General features: G+C 39.8%; 1 protein-coding gene across 4 annotated transcripts in view; it reads left to right on the top strand.

Annotated features, from left to right (window-relative positions):
* LOC128654230 (formin-like protein 3) overlaps positions 1 to 9,282 on the top strand; it is a 277,341-nt gene extending 268,059 nt beyond the window's left edge. For 2 of the 4 annotated variants that reach the window (XR_008401432.1, XR_008401431.1), the window contains 2 exons: positions 2,577 to 2,624; positions 5,372 to 9,282. Coding sequence is in view for 1 of the 4 variants with exons in the window: in XM_053708041.1 (XP_053564016.1) it covers positions 5,372 to 5,436 (65 nt within the window). In the remaining 3 variants the exon portion in view is untranslated. The remainder of the gene's footprint in view (positions 1 to 2,576; positions 2,625 to 5,371) is intronic. The other 2 variants (XM_053708041.1, XM_053708040.1) reach the window with 1 other exon arrangement.
* The last annotated feature ends 17,274 nt before the right edge of the window (positions 9,283 to 26,556 follow it).

Here is a 26,556-nt window from a genome sequence, read left to right as displayed (position 1 = left end):
CATTCCCCAGTTTTGCACAACAGAAATTGTTATAGTAAAATACTTTTTACCTTTAGTCTCTGCAGACTGCCTCCTTATCTCAGTGCTATTTATAAATTTGCATTTTAGCCAATTAGTGCTGACTCATGAATAACTCCACAGGAGTGAGCATGGTGTTTATCTATATGGCACACATGAATTAGCAGTGTCTTACTGTGAAAAGCTATAAAAATGCAGTCAGATAAGAGGTGACCTGTAGCGGTTTAGAAACAGCCAGAGATTTAGAGGTTTCAAGGTTAGAAAGTATATTAATAATAACAATGTTGGTTTTGGAAAGCTGGGGAATGGGTAGTAAAGGCATTATCTATCTTTTTTTTTTTTTTTTTAAATAACAATTTTGGAGTAGACTTTTGTGACCTTTACTTTCTGGTAGTAATGGAACAAATATCCTCATTATTTCCATATAGACTTGTGTTCTTAAAGTGAATGTACATTTTGATGCTAAAGTGCCCGGTTTGTAAAAATTTGATTAAAAACAGGGTTCATAAAAATTTACATTTCACTCCTGTTGTGAAAAAAAACTTACCTTTTTACTCTTGACAGCTGCTCCAGCTTCCTCCGGTCGTTGCAAGCCTTTTCTGATGTCAGAAATAATGGATGGGTCATCCTCCAATCAAGGCTTCCCCCCGGGGGAATCAGTGTCTGATTCAATGCCGTGATTGGAGGAAGCCGTTGTGCTGGTAAAAGGGCGAACTTTGGAAAACGGCGAACCATGTCACTTCCTGTGACGTTACATCAGCTGTTTCACAATTTTTGGACCTAATGCGCATGCATGCCAGCGTCATCACATACCTAGCCGCATACGTCACTGGTAAAATATTTAGAGCTGTGAAATTCCAGAATCCTTTCTAGAGCGCATGCGTGGGATTTTGTATCACAAATGGTGCGCTCATGGAAAGCTGTTTATTAGGCTCCTCGGCAATATTCGGAACTCTGCTCCCTACTGCAACTACAACCTGTTTGTTTAAACATTTGTTGCAGCAGTAAATCTAATGGTTGGTTAACAAACAGAACAATGAATTGGAGATGTATAAAACACAATGATATTGAAGGGAGCCTGTGAAAAGCTGAATTGGATCAGCAGAAGAAGCAGTGGTGATAGCCGAGTGGCTGATTGTCATGCACGAGCACGGAGACTCAGCTTTAGAGTAGTAGTAGTAATGGGAGTAGTTGCAGTGGGGGGCGAAGTTCCGAATATTACTGAGGAGCCGAATAAACAGCTTTCCATGAGCGCACCATTTGTGATACAAAATCCCACGTATGCGCTCTAGAAAGGGTCCCGGAATTTCACAGCTCTACATATTTTACCAGTGACGTATGCGGCCAGGTATGTGATGACGCTGGCACGCATGCGTATTAGGTCCAAAATTTGTGAAACAGCTGATGTAACGTCACAGGAAGTGACATGGTTCGTTGTTTTTCAAAGTTCGCCCTCTTACCAGAACACCGGATTCCTCATTTTAGAGCCAGGAAGAGGCTTTGCGACGGGTGGAGGAAGCTGGAGCTGCTGTCAAGAGTAAAAGGTAAGTTTTTTTTTTTTTTCACAACAGGAGTGAAATGTAAATTTTGATGAATTAAAGGGACAGTCTACACCAGAATTGTTATTGTTTTAAAAGATAGATAATCCATTGTTTACCCATTCCCTAGTTTTGCATAACCAACATAGTTATATTTATATATTTTTTACCTCTGTGATTATCTTGTATCTAAGTCTCTGAAGACTGCCCCTTTATTTCAGTTCTTTTGACAGACTTGCAGTTTAGCCAATTAGTGATGGCTCCCAGGTAACTTCACGTGCACGAGCACAGTGTTATCTATATGAAAAACATGAACTAACACCCTCTAGTGGTGAAAAGCCTGTTAAAATGCATTCTTAAGAGGCGACATTCAAGGTCTAAGAAATTAGCGTATGAACCTCCTAGGTTAAGCTTTCAACTAAGAATACCAAGAGAACAAAGAAAAATTGGTGATAAAAATACATTTGAAAATAGTTTAAAATTACATGCCCTATCTGAATCATGAAAGGTTTTTTTGGACTAGACCTCCCTTTAATTAAAGTGCCCCTGTTTTTAATCTAATTTTAAAAACCGGGCACTTTAGCATCAACATTTACATTCACTTTAATAATTTAGGTCAATATTCCTTAACAAGAATTAAATAGGAACAATTCTGTTGTACAAGACAAAACTAGTTATTTACAACAACATTGTGGAAAAGTGTGGACTTACAATCAACAAACAGAGCAAAAAACAAAAAAACTACAAAAGTATTGCTTTTTTTAGCTGGTTGTGTCTTGGTGTAAATAATTTCTATTTCTGCTGTTTAACCTGTTGATCCCTCATTTTCTAGCGCAATTTACTGAGATGTGCTCATCATTATCAGAATTTCTTTCCTAGCTGCTGGGCTACATCTGCAAACATCCTCGCTGCAGTTTTCATTTTTAGTTTTTTTTCTAAGCAAAGGTTTGGGGACACAGGGAACACTGCTGCACGGTTTCTTCGCTATATACATACATACATTTTTATTTTATCCCTCAGATTAGTACCCATGAAGATTCATCTCTATTTTCCCTTATCTTGCAGAGGGTAAGAAACTGTCCAAAAAATGCTGCATAATGTAAACATAACTTGGCTCATGCAAGCTCCGCTGCTTATGCAATAGAGGGGATTTTTTGTTTGTTTTACTTTTTATTACAAGTCCCTGCTTTTTTGCTTTTTCAATTGTGAATAATTCTAGCTAAAAATCCAGTGTGGTTTATAGGCTTTTGTCCTTCATAAGGCAGCAATAGTAGAGCACATGGTACCTCTAGCAGCCGCTCCTGACCTGACACCTGTTTTGAGGAGATCGTTTTGCACACACTACTCATGACAGCTGCCAAAATATAGAACCATTAGTCTGCCCTCATATAGAACCATTAGTCTGCCCTCATATAGAACCATTAGTCTGCCCTCATATAGAACCAATAGTCTGCCCTCATATAGAACCAATATCCTGCCCTCATATAGAACCAATAGCCTGCCCTCATATAGAACCAATAGCCTGCCCTCATATAGAACCAATAGCCTGCCCTCATATAGAACCAATAGCCTGCCCTCATATAGAACCAATAGCCTGCCCTCATATAGAACCATTAGTCTGCCCTCATATAGAACCAATAGCATGCCCTCATATAGAACCAATAGCCTGCCCTCATATAGAACCAATAGTCTGCCCTCATATAGAACCATTAGTCTGCCCTCATATAGAACCATTAGTCTGCCCTCATATAGAACCATTAGCCTGCCCTCATATAGAACCAATAGCCTGCCCTCATATAGAACCAATAGCCTGCCCTCATATAGAACCAATAGCCTGCCCTCATATAGAACCAATAGCCTGCCCTCATATAGAACCATTAGTCTGCCCTCATATAGAACCATTAGTCTGCCCTCATATAGAACCAATAGCCTGCCCTCATATAGAACCAATAGTCTGCCCTCATATAGAACCATTAGTCTGCCCTCATATAGAACCATTAGCCTGCCCTCATATAGAACCAATACCCTGCCCTCATATAGAACCAATAGCCTGCCCTCATATAGAACCAATAGCCTGCCCTCATATAGAACCATTAGTCTGCCCTCATATAGAACCATTAGTCTGCCCTCATATAGAACCATTAGTCTGCCCTCATATAGAACCATTAGTCTGCCCTCATATAGAACCATTAGTCTGCCCTCATATAGAACCATTAGTCTGCCCTCATATAGAACCATTAGTCTGCCCTCATATAGAACCATTAGCCTGCCCTCATATAGAACCATTAGCCTGCCCTCATATAGAACCATTAGCCTGCCCTCATATAGAACCATTAGCCTGCCCTCATATAGAACCATTAGCCTGCCCTCATATAGAACCATTAGCCTGCCCTCATATAGAACCATTAGCCTGCCCTCATATAGAACCAATAGTCTGCCCTCATATAGAACCAATAGTCTGCCCTCATATAGAACCAATAGCCTGCCCTCATATAGAACCAATAGCCTGCCCTCATATAGAACCAATAGCCTGCCCTCATATAGAACCATTAGCCTGCCCTCATATAGAACCATTAGCCTGCCCTCATATAGAACCATTAGCCTGCTCTCATATAGAACCATTAGCCTGCCCTCATATAGAACCATTAGCCTGCCCTCATATAGAACCAATAGCCTGCCCTCATATAGAACCAATAGCCTGCCCTCATATAGAACCAATAGCCTGCCCACATATAGAACCAATAGCCTGCCCACATATAGAACCAATAGTCTGCCCTCATATAGAACCAATAGCCTGCCCTCATATAGAACCAATAGCCTGCCCTCATATAGAACCAATAGCCTGCCCTCATATAGAACCAATAGCCTGCCCTCATATAGAACCAATAGCCTGCCCTCATATAGAACCAATAGCCTGCCCTCATATAGAACCAATAGCCTGCCCTCATATAGAACCAATAGCCTGTCCTCATATAGAACCAATAGCCTGTCCTCATATAGAACCAATAGCCTGTCCTCATATAGAACCAATAGCCTGCCCTCATATAGAACCAATAGCCTGCCCTCATATAGAACCAATAGCCTGCCCTCATATAGAACCAATAGCCTGCCCTCATATAGAACCAATAGCCTGCCCTCATATAGAACCAATAGCCTGCCCTCATATAGAACCAATAGCCTGCCCTCATATAGAACCAATAGCCTGCCCTCATATAGAACCAATAGCCTGCCCTCATATAGAACCAATAGCCTGCCCTCATATAGAACCAATAGCCTGCCCTCATATAGAACCAATAGCCTGCCCTCATATAGAACCAATAGCCTGCCCTCATATAGAACCATTAGTCTGCCCTCATATAGAACCATTAGCCTGCCCTCATATAGAACCATTAGCCTGCCCTCATCGCCTTATTAGAAGCAGTTTCTCCCTGTTTTTCACTATAGATGTGAGGACATAATTATGAAGTGCCCTAGGCTAGTAAATATTACTGTCTTCTGGTGGTTACCGTATAACCAATTGGTCATTCACACTCATGAATAGCCAAAAGAACAATCGATTTAAATGGACATGTAGGCCAGGTCTAACATACACTTTAGACCTCAACTGGTTAAACATTGGTGGGGAATTACTTCATCCTATTAAAAATTGGCCAGTAATACTATCTGTTTTTCTAATTTACGGGATGATGTGATGGTTTAGGCAGTCTCTCATAAACATGGCCGAATTAGATGTGCTGTAGCTGCTTCTGCCAGAGCTTTTTTTGTTCTATATGTGTGTCTATTCGTCTGATCTCTTTTTTTTTTTTCATTTTTAGATCTCCGTAGCCAGCCCTTCAGACGGGCAGATGCTAAGCTCCGTAATGCCTGGCGGCGGATATAAACTCTATAGCACTCAAGGACATACCAAGTTGTTTGCTGCCTTCTTCCGTTGCCTCATGGGGTTGACTTAATATTATGGACTTGATGGATATCTGCACTCCTCCCTTCCCTTCACGTGATAAGGGAAATGAAGAAACCAGGATGCTTTAGAAAAGTGCCTTAAATGCTACAGTATTATAGAACTATTTTTCTTTTACTATTTATATATTTTTTTAAAGTTTTATGGTTATATGTGTAAATATTTTGTAATGTTCTTTGTCCAACCAATACTTACCGACTGCCATGGGCTACATTGGTTGAAAAAAAAAAAAAGTGCCTTGTAAGTGTTTTTAATACATTTTTTTTTAATGTAGGTGGATGGAATGAACGTGATATAAGATAGAAATACTGTGCTGTGAAGGGAATTTGGTGATACAGGAGTTTAACCCTGTTTTAGTAATGCAGTATGCTGGTTTTAAAGATGTTATGACCTGGACTTTTGTCAGTCATTGATGTCTGCAAGTTGTGCCAAGTTTTGAAACAGTTAAATATTTTTATATTTTTCCGGCCATCCTAAGGTGAGACAAACAAGGTATTTGTAGATGTTTATGTAAAGGTAAAGGATACCGTTTAAATTTGAGTTGGTTATGTGTCCTGCATTGTCATCACTTGCAGTTATGGCTTCTCAAAACATTTGTGCCAGAGTTTGTTTTAATTTTTTTTTTAGCAACGGAAGGAAACCGTTTGCTGCTTTCTTGCTCTCAGAGTTTTGGTCTCACTACAATATACAAGGAACTACTTTGCACACACATTTTTTTTTGAAGGCCTCAACATCCTTGGAAAAATGGTTTTAAATATTTTTTTTTTTTTATTATTTTTTTTTAAAATAGTCCTGTCTTGGTAAAGCTGGCTCACTGCTGCAGCTAAGAGCATAACAGTTAAAACTTTGTTGGTTGACCAGGAATCTTAGCAGATATCATATTTCTTATTGCAAGAAGCTGAGTAAATGGATCACTGCAATTGTATCAACACTATATTTTAAGACCTGGAATTTTAGAATGTTGTCCACTGGAAGGAATAAGCAGATAGTTCCCAGTTATATGGGAGTTAACTACTTGGAAAGTATCCTTTGATCTTGTTCATTATCACCAAATTACCTAAATAATAGTGGTATTTTGAAACATTTTTAAAGAGATAATGGGAAACCATTTGTTATGTTATATGGACATTGAATGTCAGAGGGCTGATAGCATTATTTAGCAGGAAACTTTGAAGAAAGATTGGCATAACTGTTAACTGTTTTTAGTGCTCCAGTTTATCAGGGAGTCCAACTGGAAAGCGATGCCAAGTTGTTGTGTAGAGTGTTGCACCAATGGCGATACTGCGGCTATCATTATATTGCTGTGGTTATTGCCATAATGTTGCCGCAGCAATGCTGCTGAAGAATGAATGTTTCAAGTGATATCAATGCAGTGATGGTGGGGCAACATCTATTAATCCTTTACATGCCTGCAAGTACTCTGTGGCATGCAAGGGATTAACCCTAACCCCAATCACAGACCATCCGCTGCTCCATTGTGATCAGCATTCTCTCAGATGGGATATTGAAATACTAATATTACCAGTAACTTACCTGAACAGTTGTGAGTGTTTTATCTTTCAGGGGTGATTAGGGACCAGAGCCTATGAAACTGTCTAGAAAGTGATTTTGAATTGTTATCCTTTATGCACCTACATGGTCTGTACTGTTGACTGCTGCCTGCAGGAAAGCAGATCTTTTGGTCTGCTAATGTGTTCTTGTTAAATTATTTGCTGAGTTACGTTTTCATTACTGGAAATGACCATGTGCCTATCAGCAGCCTGGATTACCATTTATTATGACAAATGAACGTTACTTGTAATGGTTTTCGGGTAATTGAATCACATTAGCATGCACTCTTCATAGTAAAAATCCATCACATTTTTGGAAGTGTGGGCTTCTTAGTCATAACTTTAATATTGAAGAAAATACACTTTTATTTGGGATTTAACTCCAAGCTGGAACTAACCTGCAATATGCAGAGTATGTAAATATTTACCAAGCTGTGCTAATGTTTAAAGGAAACTGACACTTTGAATTCTAGATTAAATCTGATTGAGGGATTGAACTACATTAACCTGCCATTATTGTTATATTTAAGTGGAAATCACCCCCTTTCTTTCTATGACCTTATCTGATGATTACTGATATAGATTCACAATGAATGTCCAGGAAAGTTAAACTCCAGTTCTGCTATTGGGTCATTAATGATTGAAAAGCTTCACAAATCAAACAATCCGCCACAGTGGATCCCTAGTAATTGGATAGACTTGTTTCACTGGAGAGTTCTTTGAAAACTCAGTGAATTTAAATCACTGTCTTTGTTTTCCTATATTGTATTGTTGCACTTGAACACTTGTTTTATCTCATCCTTCCAGTGGGGAGGGTCACTTTAAATAGTCAAAGCTCACATTTCTATTTTAACCACAGTAAATCATCAATGAGCTCCTAAAATTAAAGTGGGAAAGTGGTTTTCATTGTCCTTTGTTATAAAATAATCTATTTACAGAGACAGTAAATTCCAAATTAAACATTCATAGCTTACATCTGTATCAAATAAACCTATGTGGGCTCATAGGACCTCAGGAGCGTGCACGTGTCTTTAGCACCTTATTGCAGCTATTTTATACATTGTTGCAAACACCGCTGCTAAAGAATGTTAACGATACATGCATGTTCCTGAGCCTACCTAGGTTTACGCTTCAAAAAAGGATACAAAGAGAATTTAAATACATTCGATCATAAGCATGCTTTTTTTTTTTTTTTTTTACTTTACACTTGTTTTATTTTTCAAAGTGTGTCATGATTCTTGTTTAATAAATGTTTTTTTTTGTTTTTTTTTACATTCAAATAGGGCAGTATCATTTTAAGGTTAGCCACCGATTTCCAGTGATTTTGCCTTATTACTAATGACCTTCCATAATGCCTGAAAAATACTTGTTTTGTGTGACCAAAATATATTCAGATGAAGCACCTTGCAACCAATGTGCACTCCAGCAGTGTAAATACTGCCTTACCATTTGTTTCTTTAATTTTTAAATAAGCCAATCAAAGCAGTGACAAATAATCTTCCATTTATGTTGTGCAGCCAGAACTTCACACTAATCTTCCAAATCAATATATTACACTACAAATGCCCATTCACTCAGGTGATCTGAGATTGCAGCAGCAGTTGCCCCTCTTTATAATTTATGTAACAAGTAATGATGTGATCACTTTTGATACAGAACAGAAAATATTTAATTTCCAGGCTTTTTTATTGTATATTTTATTGTATTGTGCTTTAGATCTAGTTTAAATATATATTGTCCCATAGCTGCTGCTGTAATTTATGGCAAATTAACTTATTGTCCGTTAAACAGTTATTTCATCCTGACATTTAGGAGGGTCACTGTGCAGTTCCTACTTGCACTTGCGGAATCATGTGACTTTTCCATTTAACTATTGATTTTTATCGACCAATTAACATGTAACCATTCCATTGTATTACTTATGTATGGAGCTGTAACTTTTGTGCATGTAAAATACATTCCTTCCCTCCTACAATGCCAGGGAACAGCGTGCTGCAGTGCATATCACCCGTAAGCTCAGCATGGTGATATTCTTCCCTGGTCTTGTAGGAGGCAGCAGTGCCTTTACCAATGTATTAATCCTGTACAGTATGTTATTTCTACTATAAAAAGCCAGTATTTGTTTCCTACAGGTCATTTTTACTTGCCTAATTGTCAGGTTTCTAATTGTGCTCTCTGTTCATGCTTTTTGTCAACAATAAACCTGGAGAGAGCTTAAGAGGCATTACTTGTGTATCATTCTCTGCTGGTGGTTGGACCATTGCTAGAGACGTGAATGAAAATCAGTTGCCTGATTTTTCTGGTTTCTAATTCAATACAAAGAAGAGATGTTAAAACTAAATATATGATCACACAAAAGAAACGGCACTAAAACAATATTGTTTAATACAAATAGAATATATTAAAACATATAGGGCCAGGTTACAAGTGGAGCAGTATTTAACACTTCCACTGGTGTGTTAACTTCGCTAGAAGGTTTTTGCGCCCATAGGGTAGCGTTTGTATTACAAGTTCAAAGTAAAATGTTTTTGCTCACATGTAAAAAGCCGAGGTTAGAATATCGCCAGCGATAACGTATTCCCACATAAAAGTCAAACGTTTTCATCTAGGTAACTGTAAAAGGGCTCCAATGCACTCTATATATGTATATATGTGTGTACATATGTATTTGTGTGTTTATATATAAAAAAATACACATAAATACATAAAAAAATCTGTTACATTTACATCTTTAGACATGTATATCTTAATATGGCCCATATTATTTAAAAACAATGTTACAATGTAATACAATACATAAAGACAATGATACTTGAATAACATTGAAGATCCACAAACGTAGTTAGACAACTCTTGAGTTTGGCCTATGTAACAAACACAACATGTTTCGAAGTTCCACCTCTTCATCGGGTTATGTTTGTTGTTACATATGTTGTATTAAGTGTAAATCCAATTGAAAACTCTATGGATATACTGGGTCAATAGCATAGGAACCAAGCACAGTCCTAATTTTTTTTTTTTTTACTGTTTCCTGAGAAGAAAAAAGGCAAAGGCAACAGTGCTCCCTTTCTTTCCATAACTAATAATGCAAGGGTTTAGGTTAACTGTCCTGATATTATGCTTGCAGGCCTCCATACATAAGATTTTCTTCTGAGTGTAAAAGTATTTTTTCATATATGCATCAGAAATCAATCACTAAATTGCGAAATATCCCCATTCATAATACATGTTGTTTTAAAAGTATTCAGAAGAGCCTTTTAGAACAAAATTGTTCTAAAAGACAATTCTCACCCACTTGAAAAGCCTCTTGAACATTTGTATTCTCATCTCAATTACTGTGGCCAGTTAGCTACTGATATAAACAAGCTCTTGCACATACTAATCACTGTGCAGAATGCAGAACATATACTTCCCATACTGACGTTCACCTTTCTTTGCCACGTAATTCACTCCTCTAGAGGGAGTATAAAAAAAACACCATTCTCAGAGGGACATAAAACCCAATTTCTTTCCTAAGATATGGAGAGTCCACAACATCATCAATTACTAGTGGGAATCTCACTCCTGGCCAGCAAGAGGAGGCAAAGAGAACCACAACAAAGCTGTTAAGTATCACTCCCCTTCCGACAATCCCCAGTCATTCTCTTTGCCTCTGTTAATGGAGGAGGGGAAGTTTGGAGTCTGAAGAAAAAATAGATTTCTTTTCTCTACAAGCAAGATTTTTGGGTATAGCTGTAGTCCACGTCAATTTCTGCAGTACAGTAGTGGTGGCTTTAAAGCAGTTAAGAACTTATGAGGTGGGCCTTGCTGCGTTTTCCTAACATATTTGCTGCCCATAGTATAGAAAGCCAGAGTAGGTTTACTCTCTTCTTTCTTTTTTCTACAGGTCTCTGAAGAGTATGTGTCCTTTCACACCTTGTAAGCTGTCCTCCTGCCGGACGGCCAGACTGCAGGTAAGTGGCTTTTGTCTAGGTATGGGAGACTGTGCACTTAATAAGGTTGAGCTGCAACATTATCTGGGATTTATATATCCTTTATAAGGGTATTTAAAGGCAGGGAGCAGGCACTTCTTTGTAACTAAGACTTGGGGATTTTTGCTTTTTATTGGGATTTATTTATTTAAAAAATATTTTACCAGGAAAGATACATTCAGATTTCTCTTGTTTTCAAGTATGTCCTGGGTCCAGAAAACATTGCATTGATACAATAGGGTGCAATAAAATTCAAAAACAATAATACACAATAGATGCAAATATTTTACATAGAACAGGTAAGAAATATATAATCAACCATGACAGGTGCATTCTGTTTTGAGATATGTATAGAGGGATCTCTTAAAGGATATTAGGCTTGTGGAAGGTTTGAAAGTGTGTGGGGGTCATTCCATAACTGTGGCGCTCAGTAGGAAAAGGAGGATCGAGCTGCTTTCTTTTTGTATTGAGGCAAGCTAAATAATGTGCTGGTACTGGATCGGAGGTTATAGGAGGTGGGAATAGCCGGGGAGAGCATTCTGCTCAGGTAGGGTGGGAGCTTTCCAGAAAGGCACTTAAACACAAGGCAGGAAAGATGGAGGTTGCATCTGGATTCCAGCATCAGACAGTTTAGTTCTTTTAGCATGTCACAATGGTGGGTCTTGTAGTTACATTGTAGCACAAAGCGGCAGAACGAGTTATACAATGTATTAAGTTTATTAAGGTGAGTTTGCGGTGCAGGTGCGTATACTACGTCCCCATAATCCATGATAGGCATCAACATTTGCTGTACAATCTTTTCCTTTACTGTAGGGCTGAGGCAAGATTTGTTTCTGTACAGGGCACCTAATTTTGGATAAAGTTTAGATGCAAGTTTTTCTATGTGGAGGCCAAAAGATAGATTAGGGTCTAACAACAAACCCAAGTATTTGAAAGAGTGGACTGCGGTAAGCGTGCAATTGGATTTTGTTTTGATGCGTAGATGGGAATTTTGTAATTTGTGTAATTTAGGCCCAGTTCCAAAGATCATTGTGACAGTTTTGTCAGTGTTTAGGAAGAAGTTTGTTTTTTGAGATCCACTTTTCTACCTCTGTGAACTGGTCTTGGAGCACTGCTTTAAGCTGCGGCAGATCAGATTTGTTTGCATAGATTACCGTGTCGTCTGCGTACATGTGTACAGTTGAGGATTTGCAGACATAAGGCAAATCATTTATAAATAATGTGAAAAGTAGGGGGCTGAGAATGGAACCTTGGGGAACACCACACGTGACTGGGAGAGGGAGGGAGTCACTGTTAGAAACAGACATATTGTGATCGATCCGATACATATGATCTAAACCAGGTTAACGGGCGATCAGCAATACCAGAGTTTTCTAGTTTGAGAAGTAGTATGTCATGGTCCACTGTGTCAAAAGCCTTAGCAAAATCAAGGAAAATAGCTCCAGTTAGGTCTCCTTGTTCCATGCCAGTTTGGATGTCGTTGCAAACTTTTAGGAGGGCAGTTGTAGTGGAGTGATTCGGTCGAAAACCTGATTGATCAGGGGTCAGATAGTTAGAAAGTTGGTAATACTCGCATAATTGCGTATGGACACATTTTTCTAAGATTTTTGACAATACTGGGAGCAATGATATAGGGCGATAGTTAGAAACCAAGGTTAACTCCCCACTTTTATGAATAGGCACTACTCTTGCAGTTTTCCAGAGTTTAGGTATGTATCCAGACACCAAGGATTCGTTAATTAGGGTTGTGACAGGTTTAGCAATTGCTGGTGCACTGAGCTTCAACAGCATATAAAGTATTATCTTTTATTTTATTGTGGGTTTCAGATAAGTAACATTTAATCACCCAGAGCTCTAACAGCAGCTAGCAGGGTTATGCTGCATTACACTCTGTGTACACCGCTTATGAGGGTGTTGTTTTTATGGGTGAAATGTGTTTCATGCTATGGTGGCTTATTTTATGTGCTGCACAGTTGGGTTATTTTAGCGGTCTAATCCGCCATTAGTCTCAGAGTTTTCTCTTTCGCTTTGAGCCGGATTGGAAGCGCACGCTTTTCTTAATGGTGCAGCTTCTTCCAACCCGTTCATGAGATCTCCTTCCTCTGCTTCAGTGAGGTGTCAGCTGCATCTGTGAGAGGATTTTGAGTACTTTGCAGCAAGTTGTTTGCTGTTTAGAACGGATTGTTTTACTTATCGTGAACAATTTTCTTCTATCAGTAGTTATCTGTGTCAGCAGTAATGGCCGGTTAGCATGTTTCCTTCTTCCTTACATTGTTTATTTTAAGGAGGTAGGCATCTCAGTCTAATGCTGAGGTGCAGAGGGTTCAGCCTTATCGCTTTGATTATTAAAGTAAGTTGAACCAGAATGGCACTATTTAAATAAATGTGAAAATTTAAAGGGCCAGTTTCTATTTATAAATTTTATTTTTTATTTTTCTTATAATTTTTGACATGGAGCAGGAGTCACCTATGTATAAGGCCTAGAGATCTTATTTGTATCCTATACAAACTTCTAAGATAGAGGAGTGGACTAATGACTGAGAAATCTATATTTAATCTGAGCCTAATGTCTCTAAGGATGATGCTGTTTAGGCTATGCCACAGCTTTCGCCTTTAACGTCCCAAGCTTCAATGGCGTCACATGCAGTGCCATGCGGTTCCTCTCAATCTCCTGGAGGAGTTTATTTGCCTGTAGAAATTGCTGCCCAGGTATCTTCTTCGGTATCTGCGGCATTATCTGCTTTTCCTATACTAGGGAAAACTCAAGAGGAAATTAGAGATTCAGATAGTAAGGTTTCTGTTCCAACTGCTGCTACAAAGATCGTCCTTCCTTCCTTGAGGAGGATATGTCGGTAGCCTCTGAGGGTGAAATCTCAGATTTGGACAGTATAATTTCTTCATCTGATGCTGAAGTAGTAACCTTCAGATTTAAGCTTGAACATCTTTGTATACTGTTAAGGAGGTATTGGCTTCTCTGGGCGACTCCGATACTCTTGACGTTATTAACCCTAGAAATCTAGTTAATTTAATAAATACTATGATGTTCATTTCACTGTGGAGGTGTTTCCTGTTCCAGTCCATGCAAGGGAGATATTTTGCAGGAATGGGAGAAGCCAGGGATACCTTTATCCCTGTCTCCCGTATTAAAACATAAAATAAAAAATGTTTCCTGTTGCTGTCTCCATTTAAGATTCATGTCGCACAGTGTCTACAGTAGAAGGGGCCATTTCTACTCTGATTTAGAGGACTACTATTCCTATAGAGGATAGCTGCTCTATTAAGGAAAAACAGCTGGAATATTTTTTGAAGTGTGATGTATGTTCATCCAGGTCTTCAATGGCAACCTGCAGTTTGTATTGTCACTGTGTCAAGTGCGGCATCTTATTGGTGCGACGCCTTGTCTGTTTTCATTTTGGTAAGAGACTCCTTGGGAGGAGGTCCAAGACAGAATTAAGGTTCTTATGCTAGCCAATTCATTTATTTCTGATGCTACCTTGCAAGTTATTAAACTGGGGGCCAAGATATCTGGTCCGCAGGGTGTTTTGGCCAAAATCTTGGTAATCCAAGCTTCAGGCGCTTCTTTACATGGGTAGGACCTCGTTTGGACTTGGTCTGGCAGAAATATTTTCTGATATTTCTGGTGGAAAAGGGTCTTTTCTACCATAAGATAAGAAGAATAGTCCTAAGGGACGTTACAATATTTTTTGTTCCTTTAATAACTCCAAAGGAAGGTCTTCCTCTCCCTCTTTCAAGCAGGAACAGTCCAAGTCTTCTTGGAAACCCAATCAGTCTTGGAACAAGGGGAAGAAATCAAAGAAACCCGTAGCGAAGTCCAAGTCAGCATGAAGGGTTTGCCCCCGGTCTGAGATTGGATCAAGTGGGGGGCAGTCTTTCTCTATTTTATCTTTCTAGATGCCTCTGATATTTGGCCTGTGGACATAGTATCTCAGGGTTACAATATTGAATCCTAAATTTTCCCTTCCAGGGGCAAATTCCACCTCTCAAGTTTATCTGCAGTTCAGATGAAGAAGGGCATTCCTGAACTATGTTCAGGGCCATTTCTTTCCTGGGGGCGATAGTTCCAGTAAGGGAACAGGGTCTAGGGTTCTATTCAATCCTGGAGAGAGGGGGGTATCAACGGCACTGCTATACAAGTATTTCTTGATACTCTATATTTCTTTTTAACCCTGTATCGCTATTAGTGAAGTATGGGAACTGTTCCCTTTCAAATTTAATTGGCTAGACTAGGTGCTATGTAGTATTCAACATTTGAAACTTATAGTAGAGAGAGGCTCTAACTAGACAGACTACATGTTTAGCACTCAAAGGGTTAATATAGGGTGCATCAATAAGTAATAAAAAGACTCTATTACATGAGGCAAATCAGAGTTGCTGATGATTGAGTGAGTGTACGTGCTCTACGTTAAAACATAACTTTTATTAAATCAAAAATAATGTATAAAATACTTGAAAATTACTTTAAAAACACACTCAGATGCTGAGAATTATTGAACAGCCTGATCACGATGAGTTCAATATAATAAGGTAGGTAGTATATTGTGCTTAACAACTACTTAAGTTAGATTGTATCAACTTAATCCATATTGATACAGTTTTGTAGTCAAAAAGTTTTTACTCAAATAGTTTGTTATAAATAAAAAGATACTTTATTATATTTATTGATTGTGTTATTTGTAAAGCTTCTTAAATTTATTATTAAACACAAGAGCCACTGAATGATGTGGAGTTTCAATCAATACAGTTCTAATATTCAGGTTTGACCCACTAATATCTTGTGTGGGTGTTATACCCTATGTACTTGGAATGAGCTAATAAATGTGCAATGCACCCAGTTGGAAGCTACTAGTCACTTAGTATTGATACATGTGGAGTTAACCCCTAGTTTAAATATTTGGATATCAGTCTAATGCTCACTGGTTTGTTAAAAATACAATACATATAGAGGTTGCAGACTATTCCAGTTCAGCTGGAAACTGTGGGTTTGTATATAGTTCGAAACATCAACAGTACCACAAACTTATCGCAAACTTATGTGTTAGGCGTAACAGTTGTGCACACATATATGGGAGCAATATCAGTTTATTATATTAAGAGCTCAACACAGCTAATTGGATCTTGCTCTTGTGTTGTGAGTGTGTTATCGTGATCAGGCTGTTCAATAATTCTCAGCATCTGAGTGTGTTTTTAAAGTAATTTTCCAGTATTTTATACATTATTTTTGATTTAATAAAAGTTATGTTTTAACGTAGAGCACGTACACTCACTCAATCATCAGCAACTCTGATTTGCCTCATGTAATAGAGTCTTTTTATTACTTATTGATGCACCCTATATTAACCCTTTGAGTGCTAAACATGTAGTCTGTCTAGTTAGAGCCTCTCTCTACTATAAGTTTCTTCTATTCAATCCTGATTGTTGTTCCTAAAGAGAGGGAATTTTTCAACCTTTTCTAGACCATTAGGTCTCAACAAGTTTTTTAGGGTACTATCCTTCAAAATGGAGATTACTGCTTTCATTCTTCTTTTGGTCTAAGAGGGTCAGTTCAGGACTACCATAGACCTGAAGAATACGTATCTTCATGTTCCCATTTCGGGATCATTTTTAGTTCCTGAGATTTGCCTTTATAGACAGACATTTCAGTTGTTGTTCTGGCTTTTCTTGGGAGTGTTTCTGGAAAGAGTTTCCTTGTTCCAGTTACAAGGGTAGTTTTCTTTGGGTTCGTAATAGATTTTCGATCTATGAAAATATTTCTGACAGTGGTCAGAAAATTTAATATTTCTTCTGTTAAGTGTGATCAGTCCACGGGTCATCATTACTTCTGGGATATTACTCCTCCCCAACAGGAAGTGCAAGAGGATTCACCCAGCAGAGCTGCATATAGCTCCTCCCCTCTACGTCACTCCCAGTCATTCTCTTGCACCCAACGACTAGATAGGATGTGTGAGAGGACTATGGTGATTATACTTAGTTTTATATCTTCAATCAAAAGTTTGTTATTTTAAAATAGCACCGGAGTGTGTTATTATCTCTCTGGCAGAGTTTGAAGAAGAATCTACCAGAGTTTTTGTTATGATTTTAGCCGGAGTAGTTAAGATCATATTGCTGTTTCTCGGCCATCTGAGGAGAGGTAAACTTCAGATCAGGGGACAGCGGGCAGATGAATCTGCATAGAGGTATGTAGCAGTTTTTATTTTCTGACAATGGAATTGATGAGAAAATCCTGCCATACCGATATAATGTCATGTATGTATACTTTACACTTCAGTATTCTGGGGAATGGTACTTCACTAGAATTACACTGTAAGAAATACATAAAGCTGTTTAATAACTAGAGATTATGTTTAACGTTTTTGCTGGAATGTAAAATCGTTTTCATTTACTGAGGTACTGAGTGAATAAATGTTTGGGCACTATTTTTCCACTTGGCAGTTGCTTAATCTGTTTTCTGACAGTTTCTGTTCTCCCTCACTGCTGTGTGTGAGGGGGAGGGGCCGTTTTTTGGCGCTTTTACTACGCATCAAATATTTCAGTCAGCAACTCATTGTATTCCCTGCATGATCCGGTTCATCTCTACAGAGCTCAGGGGTCTTCAAAACTTATTTTGAGGGAGGTAATTTCTCTCAGCAGAGCTGTGAGAATTATAGTTTGACTGAGATAAAAAACGTTTATTCTGTAATTTGTTTCCTGCTTTCAGAATTTGTTATCTTTGCTAATGGGATTAAACCTTTGCTAAAGTTGTGTTATTTACAAGGATTGAGGCTATAACTGTTTCAATTTATTAATTTTCAACTGTCATAGATCTTCTGTGCTTCTTAAAGGCACAGTACGTTTTAATATTATTCTAATTGAATTGTATTTCCAAGTTACAAGTTTATTTGCTAGTGTGTTAAACATGTCTGATTCAGAGGATGATACCTGTGTCATTTGTTGCAATGCCAAAGTGGAGCCCAATAGAAATTTATGTACTAACTGTATTGATGCTACTTTAAATAAAAGTCAATCTGTACAAATTGAACAAATTTCACCAAACAACGAGGGGAGAGTTATGCCGACTAACTCGCCTCACGTGTCAGTACCTACATCTCCCGCTCAGAGGGAGGTGCGTGATATTGTAGCGCCGAGTACATCTGGGCGGCCATTACAAATCACATTACAGGATATGGCTACTGTTATGACTGAGGTTTTGGCTAAATTACCAGAACTAAGAGGTAAGCGTGATCACTCTGGGGTGAGAACAGAGTGCTCTGATAATATTAGGGCCATGTCAGACACTGCGTCACAGGTGGCAGAACATGAGGACGGAGAACTTCATTCTGTGGGTGACGGTTCTGATCCAAACAGACTGGATTCAGATATTTCAAATTTTAAATTTAAACTGGAAAACCTCCGTGTATTACTAGGGGAGGTGTTAGCGGCTCTGAATGATTGTAACACAGTTGCAATACCAGAGAAAATGTGTAGGTTGGATAAATATTTTGCGGTACCGACGAGTACTGAGGTTTTTCCTATACCTAAGAGACTTACTGAAATTGTTACTAAGGAGTGGGATAGACCCGGTGTGCCGTTCTCACCCCCTCCGATATTTAGAAAAATGTTTCCAATAGACGCCACCACAAGGGACTTATGGCAAACGGTCCCTAAGGTGGAGGGAGCAGTTTCTACCTTAGCTAAGCGTACCACTATCCCGGTGGAGGATAGCTGTGCTTTTTCAGATCCAATGGATAAAAAATTAGAGGGTTACCTTAAGAAAATGTTTGTTCAACAAGGTTTTATATTGCAACCCCTTGCATGCATTGCGCCGATCACGGCTGCAGCGGCATTCTGGATTGAGTCTCTGGAAGAGAACATTGGTTCAGCTACTCTGGACGACATTACGGACAGGCTTAGAGTCCTTAAACTAGCTAATTCATTCATTTCGGAGGCCGTAGTACATCTTACTAAACTTACGGCGAAGAATTCAGGATTCGCCATTCAGGCACGCAGGGCGCTGTGGCTAAAATCCTGGTCAGCTGATGTTACTTCTAAGTCTAAATTGCTTAATATACCTTTCAAAGGGCAGACCTTATTCGGGCCCGGGTTGAAAGAGATTATCGCTGACATTACAGGAGGTAAAGGCCATGCCCTGCCTCAGGACAAAGCCAAGACTAGACAGTCTAATTTTCGTTCCTTTCGTAATTTCAAAGCAGGAGCAGCATCAACTTCCTCTGCACCAAAACAGGAAGGAGCTGTTGCTCGCTACAGACAAGGCTGGAAACCTAACCAGTCCTGGAACAAGGGCAAACAGACTAGGAAACCTGCTGCTGCCCCTAAAACAGCATGAATTGAGGGCCCCCGATCCGGGATCGGATCTAGTGGGGGGCAGACTTTCTCTCTTCGCCCAGGCTTGGGCAAGAGATGTTCAGGATCCCTGGGCGCTAGAGATAATATCTCAGGGATACCTTCTGGACTTCAAATACTCTCCTCCAAGAGAGAGATTTCATCTGTCAGGATTGTCAACAATCCAGACAAAGAAAGAGGCGTTTCTACGCTGCGTACAAGAGCTCTTGTTAATGGGAGTAATCCATCCAGTTCCACGATCGGAACAGGGACAGGGGTTTTACTCAAATCTGTTTGTGGTTCCCAAAAAAGAGGGAACTTTCAGACCAATCCTGGACTTAAAGATCCTAAACAAATTCCTAAGAGTTCCATCGTTCAAGATGGAGACTATTCGGACAATTTTACCTATGATCCAAGAGGGTCAGTACATGACCACTGTAGATTTAAAAGATGCTTACCTTCACATACCGATTCACAAAGATCATTATCGGTACCTAAGGTTTGCCTTCCTAGACAGGCATTACCAGTTTGTGGCTCTTCCATTCGGATTGGCTACAGCTCCAAGAATCTTCACAAAGGTTCTGGGTGCTCTTCTGGCGGTACTAAGACCGCGGGGAATCTCGGTAGCTCCATACCTAGACGACATTCTGATACAAGCTTCAAGCTTTCAAACTGCCAAGTCTCATACAGAGTTAGTGCTGGCATTTCTAAGGTCACATGGATGGAAGGTGAACGAAAAGAAAAGTTCACTCGTTCCACTCACAAGAGTTCCCTTCCTGGGGACTCTTATAGATTCTGTAGAAATGAAGATTTACCTGACAGAGGACAGGCTAACAAGACTTCAAAGTGCTTGCCGCACCCTTCATTCCATTCAACACCCGTCAGTGGCTCAATGCATGGAGGTAATCGGCTTAATGGTAGCGGCAATGGACATAGTACCCTTTGCACGCTTACACCTCAGACCACTGCAACTGTGCATGCTAAGTCAGTGGAATGGGGATTACTCAGACTTATCCCCTTCTCTGAATCTGGATCAAGAGACCAGAAATTCTCTTCTATGGTGGCTTTCTCGGCCACATCTGTCCAGGGGGATGCCATTCAGCAGACCAGACTGGACAATTGTAACAACAGATGCCAGCCTTCTAGGTTGGGGTGCCGTCTGGAATTCTCTGAAGGCTCAGGGACAATGGAGTCAGGAGGAGAGTCTCCTGCCAATAAACATTCTGGAATTGAGAGCAGTTCTCAATGCCCTCCTGGCTTGGCCCCAGTTGACAACTCGGGGGTTCATCAGGTTTCAGTCGGACAACATCACGACTGTAGCTTACATCAACCATCAGGGAGGGACAAGAAGCTCCCTAGCTATGATGGAAGTATCAAAGATAATTCGCTGGGCAGAGTCTCACTCTTGCCACCTGTCAGCAATCCACATCCCGGGAGTGGAGAACTGGGAGGCGGATTTCTTAAGTCGTCAGACTTTTCATCCGGGGGAGTGGGAACTTCATCCGGAGGTCTTTGCCCAAATACTTTGACGTTGGGGCAAACCAGAGATAGATCTCATGGCGTCTCGACAAAACGCCAAGCTTCCTCGTTACGGGTCCAGATCCAGGGATCCAGGAGCAGTCCTGATAGATGCTCTGACAGCACCTTGGGACTTCAGGATGGCTTACGTGTTTCCACCCTTCCCGTTACTTCCTCGATTGATTGCCAGAATCAAACAAGAGAGAGCATCAGTGATTCTAATAGCACCTGCGTGGCCACGCAGGACTTGGTATGCAGACCTGGTGGACATGTCATCCTGTCCACCTTGGTCTCTACCTCTGAAACAGGACCTTCTGATACAGGGTCCCTTCAAACATCAAAATCTAACTTCTCTGAAGCTGACTGCTTGGAAATTGAACGCTTGATTTTATCAAGACGTGGGTTTTCTGAGTCAGTTATTGATACCTTAATACAGGCTAGGAAACCTGTTACCAGAAAGATTTACCATAAGATATGGCGTAAATACCTATATTGGTGTGAATCCAAGGGTTACTCTTGGAGTAAGGTTAGGATTCCTAGGATATTGTCTTTTCTACAAGAAGGTTTAGAAAAGGGTTTATCTGCTAGTTCATTAAAGGGACAGATCTCAGCTCTGTCCATTCTGTTACACAAACGTCTGTCAGAAGTTCCTGACGTCCAGGCTTTTTGTCAGGCTTTGGCCAGGATTAAGCCTGTGTTTAAAACTGTTGCTCCACCATGGAGTTTAAACCTTGTTCTTAATGTTTTACAGGGCGTTCCGTTTGAACCCCTTCATTCCATTGATATAAAGTTGTTATCTTGGAAAGTTCTATTTTTAATGGCTATTTCCTCGGCTCGAAGAGTCTCTGAATTATCAGCCTTACATTGTGATTCTCCTTATTTGATTTTTCATTCGGATAAGGTAGTCCTGCGTACTAAACCTGGGTTCTTACCTAAGGTAGTTACTAACAGGAATATCAATCAAGAGATTGTTGTTCCTTCTTTATGCCCAAATCCTTCTTCAAAGAAGGAACGTCTACTGCACAACCTGGATGTAGTCCGTGCTCTAAAATTTTACTTACAGGCAACTAAGGAATTTCGACAAACGTCTTCTCTGTTTGTCATTTACTCTGGGCAGAGGAGAGGTCAAAAAGCTTCCGCTACCTCTCTTTCTTTTTGGCTTCGTAGCATAATTCGTTTAGCTTATGAGACTGCTGGACAGCAGCCTCCTGAAAGAATTACAGCTCATTCTACTAGAGCTGTGGCTTCCACTTGGGCCTTCAAGAATGAGGCCTCTGTTGAACAGATTTGCAAGGCTGCAACTTGGTCTTCGCTTCATACTTTTTCCAAATTTTACGAATTTGACACTTTTGCTTCATCGGAGGCTATTTTTGGGAGAAAGGTTCTTCAGGCAGTGGTTCCTTCTGTATAAAGAGCCTGCCTATCCCTCCCGTCATCCGTGTACTTTTGCTTTGGTATTGGTATCCCAGAAGTAATGATGACCGTGGACTGATCACACTTAACAGAAGAAAACATAATTTATGCTTACCTGATAAATTCCTTTCTTCTGTAGTGTGATCAGTCCACGGCCCACCCTGTTTTTAAGGCAGGTAAATATTTTTTAATTTATACTCCAGTCACCACTTCACCCTTGGCTTTTCCTTTCTCGTTGGTCCTTGGTCGAATGACTGGGAGTGACGTAGAGGGGAGGAGCTATATGCAGCTCTGCTGGGTGAATCCTCTTGCACTTCCTGTTGGGGAGGAGTAATATCCCAGAAGTAATGATGACCCGTGGACTGATCACACTACAGAAGAAAGGAATTTATCAGGTAAGCATAAATTATGTTTCTTGCCTCTCTGCAGTCTACTGTTCGGCCATCAGTGGCTTAATGTATGGAGGTAATCTGTCTGATCGTCTCTTCCATGGACATCTTTCCCATTGTTTGATTCCATTTGACAGCTCTGCAGTGATGCATGCTTAGACAATGGAATGGAAACCATTCAGATCTGTCTTAGAGGATAGATCTAGACCAGTCTTTCCCGTGGTGGCTTTCTCAGGAGTATCTGTCACAGGGCACATGTTTCTGGAGACCTTCCTGGGTGATTGTGACCTCGGACGCCAACCTGCTGGGCTTAGGGAGCAGTCTGGAACTCGTTTAAGGCGCAGGGACTTTGGACTAGGGAGTAGTCTGCTCTCCCCATAATATTTGGGAGTTGTGAGCGATCTTTAATGCTCTGATGGATTGGCCTCACTTGTCCTTAGTCCGGTTTATCAGGTTCCAGTCGGACGATATCTCCTCAGTGGCTTACATCAACCTCCAGGGAGGAACTCAGAGTTCTTTAGCCACGAAGGAGGTGGCTCAGATTATTCAGTGGGCGGAAGCTCAACATTTTTGTCTATCTGCCATCCACATTCCTGCAGTGGACAACTGGGAAGCGGATTTCCTGAGCAGACAGACATTTCATACCGGGGAGTGGGTTCTCCATCAGGAGGTGTTCTCTAGGTTAACCCTCAAATGGGGGTTGCCGGAGTTGGATCTGATGGCGTCTCGGCAGAACGCCAAGCTTCCAAGGTACGGTTCAAGGTCAAGAGATCCGCAGGCCCTGATAGATGCTCTGGTGGTTCTTTGGGATTTCATTCTAGCATACTTGTTTCCTCCGTTTGCTCTTCTTCCACAAGTCATTGCTCGTATCAAACAGGAGAGAGCATTGGTAATTCTATTAGCTCTTGCATGGTCTTGCAGGATCTGATATGCAGACCTAGTGAAGATGCTATCTCTTCTACCTTGGAGGTTACCTCTGAGGAAGGACCTTCTAACTCCTCCAAATCTCATTTCTCTAAAGCTGACTGCTTGGAGTTTGAACACTTAGTTCTGTCTAAGCGTGGTTTTTCTGGGTCTGTCATTGAGACCATGATTCCAGCTGGCTAGTTTGTTACTAGAAATATTTACCATTAGGTATGGCGTATATAATTTTGAATTTGGTGTGAATCCAAGGGCCACTCTTGGAGTGGGGTCAGAACTCCTAAGATTTTGTCTTTTCTCCAGGAAGGTCCGGAGAAGGGTTTGTCAGTCAGTTCTCTGAAGGGTCAGATTTCTGTATTTTCTATTTTGTTACACAAGCGTCTGGCGGATGTGCCAGATGTGCAATCTTTTTGTCAGGCCCTGGTCAGAATCAGGCCTGTGTTAAAGTCTGTTGCTTCTCCTTGGAGCTTTAACTTTGTTCTTAAAGTTTTGCAGCAGGCTCCATTTGAGCAAGTTTTTGTTTCTTGTTGTTATCTCTTTTGCTCTGAGAGTTTCGGAACTCTCGGCTTTGCAGTATGTTTCGCCTTACCTTATCTTTCATGCTGATAAGGTGGTTCTTCGTACTAAGTTGTGTTTTCTTCCTAAAGTGGTTTCAGATAAAAAAAAAATAATCAGGAAATTGTGGTTCCTTCTCTATGTCCTGAACCTTCTTCTCATAAAGAACGTTTGTTGCATAATTGGGATGTTGTGCGTGCTCTACAATTCTACCTACCAGGCGACTAAGGGTTTTCGCCAGTCCTCTGCCCTGTTTTGTTTCTTTCTTTTTTCTCTGGTTGCGAAGTATAATTCATTTTGATTATGAGATTGCTGGTAGCAGCCTCCTGAGAAAATTACGGCTCATTTCACGGGGGCTGTCTCCTCTTCTTGGGTTTTCAAAAATTAAGCTTTTGAGGAACAGATGTGCAAGGCTTCAACTTGGTTCTCTCTGCATACTTTTTCAAAATTTGATACTTTTACCTCGGCTGAGTTTGTTTGGGATAAAGGTTCTTCAAGCGGTGGTGCCTTCTGTTTAGGTCTGCCTGTCTTGTTCTCCCTCCCTAGTCATCTGTGTCCTCTAGCTTGGGTATTGGTTCTCACTAGTAATTGATGACGTTGTGGATTCTTCATATCTTAGGAAAGAGTCCACAACCCCACCCCCCCCTTTTTTCTTCTTCTTAAAGACAGTTTATTTTTGACTAAGCCTCAGGCACCTATACACCTTTGTGTTATTCCTTTTTTTCCCATTTTCCTTTGGTCGACTGACTGGGGATTGTGGGAAGGGGAGTAATACTTAACAGCTTGGCTGTGGTGCTCTTTGCCTCCTCCTGCTGGCCAGGAGTGATATTCCCACTAGTAATTGATGATGTCATGGACTCTCCATATCTGGAAATAAATACATTCATTAGGTAAATATTATATATATATATATATATATATATATATATATATATATATATATATATATATATATATATATTAATTTAAATAGAGCATGTGATTTTTAAACAAGTATTTAATTTACTTCTATTATATGTGCTTCATTCTCTTTATATGCTTTGTTGAAGTTGCAGCTTTGCAATACCAGGAACTAGCTGAACACACCTGGTAAACCCAGTAATACATTGCTGCTCCTGAGCCTACCTAGGTATGCATTTCAATTAAGGATATCAAGAGAATTAAACAAATTAGTTAATAAACGTAAATTGGAAATTTGCTTAAAAACATAATTTATGCTTACCTGATAAATTAATTTATTTTGTGGTGTTAAGAGTGCATGATCTATTACTCCTGGGAATTACCTTTCCTACCACTAGGAGGAGTTAAAGATTCCGAAACTCCAAGAGCTCTATATAATCCTTCCCACCTCTATGGTAGTTAGTCTAACGTATAGCCAAGCAAAAAAAAAAGTGCCATAACATAAAAAAATCACCAAAAACAGGGTGTGGTCTCGTGGATTTTAACCAACATGAAATAAATGAATTTATCAGGAAAGCATACATTGTTTTCTTTCATAAAGTTGGTAAGAGTCCACTATCCATTACTCCTGGGAACAATACCAAAGCTGTGGAGAGTCCATGAGTAATAAATAGATAGTAGATATAACTTTTTTTTTTTCTTTTTTTCACATGCACTTGAAAACAATACATTGGCAAAATTACCCAGAAACAGCCTCAAGGACCTTTCTACCAAAAGCTGCCTCAGAAGAAGCGAAAACATCAAAATGGTAGAATTTAGTGAAAGTATGTAAAGAAGAACAAGTAGCTGCAAATTTGGTCAACAGAAGCTTTATTCTTGAAAGCCCAATAAGTTGCTACTGATCTAGTAGAGTGGGCCGTACTCTGATTAGGAGGAGTCTGCCCTGCCTTCTTGTAAGTTTCACAAATCAAAAGCTTTAACCAAGAAGCCAAAGAAACAGCAGAAGCTTTCTGACCTTGTTTAGAACCAAAAAACATTGTCTGAAATTCTTGGTAACATTAACATGATACTTCAAAGCTCTAACCACATCCAGATTGTGAAGAAGCTACTCTGAGTAATTCCTAGAATTAGGACACAAAGTAGGGACAACAATTTCCCTGCTTAGATTCTCAGATGACACAACCTTAGCAATAAAATCAAATTTGGTTCTTAAAACAGTCTTATCTTAATGAAAGATCAATTAAATAGAATTACAAGAAAGAGCAGAAAGTTCAGAAACCCTTCTAGCAGAGGAGATAGCCAGAATAAATAGGACTTTCCAGGAAAGAAACTTAATGTAGACCTTATGCATAAGCTCAAATGGAGGATTAACGCTGCGGAATCTGTTGGCGCTCTACAAATAACCGATAATAATCCTGCAAAACTTTCAACGCCAGATTCAGGTTCCAAAGTGGAGAAATTGGTTTAGGCGCAATATGCACCAAAGCT

The sequence above is a fragment of the Bombina bombina genome, chromosome 3 (genome assembly GCF_027579735.1).
Source record: "Bombina bombina isolate aBomBom1 chromosome 3, aBomBom1.pri, whole genome shotgun sequence".
Classification (NCBI taxonomy): domain Eukaryota; kingdom Metazoa; phylum Chordata; class Amphibia; order Anura; family Bombinatoridae; genus Bombina; species Bombina bombina.
Note: the sequence above shows the minus strand (reverse complement) of the source record. Positions and strands in the feature narration are given on the sequence as shown.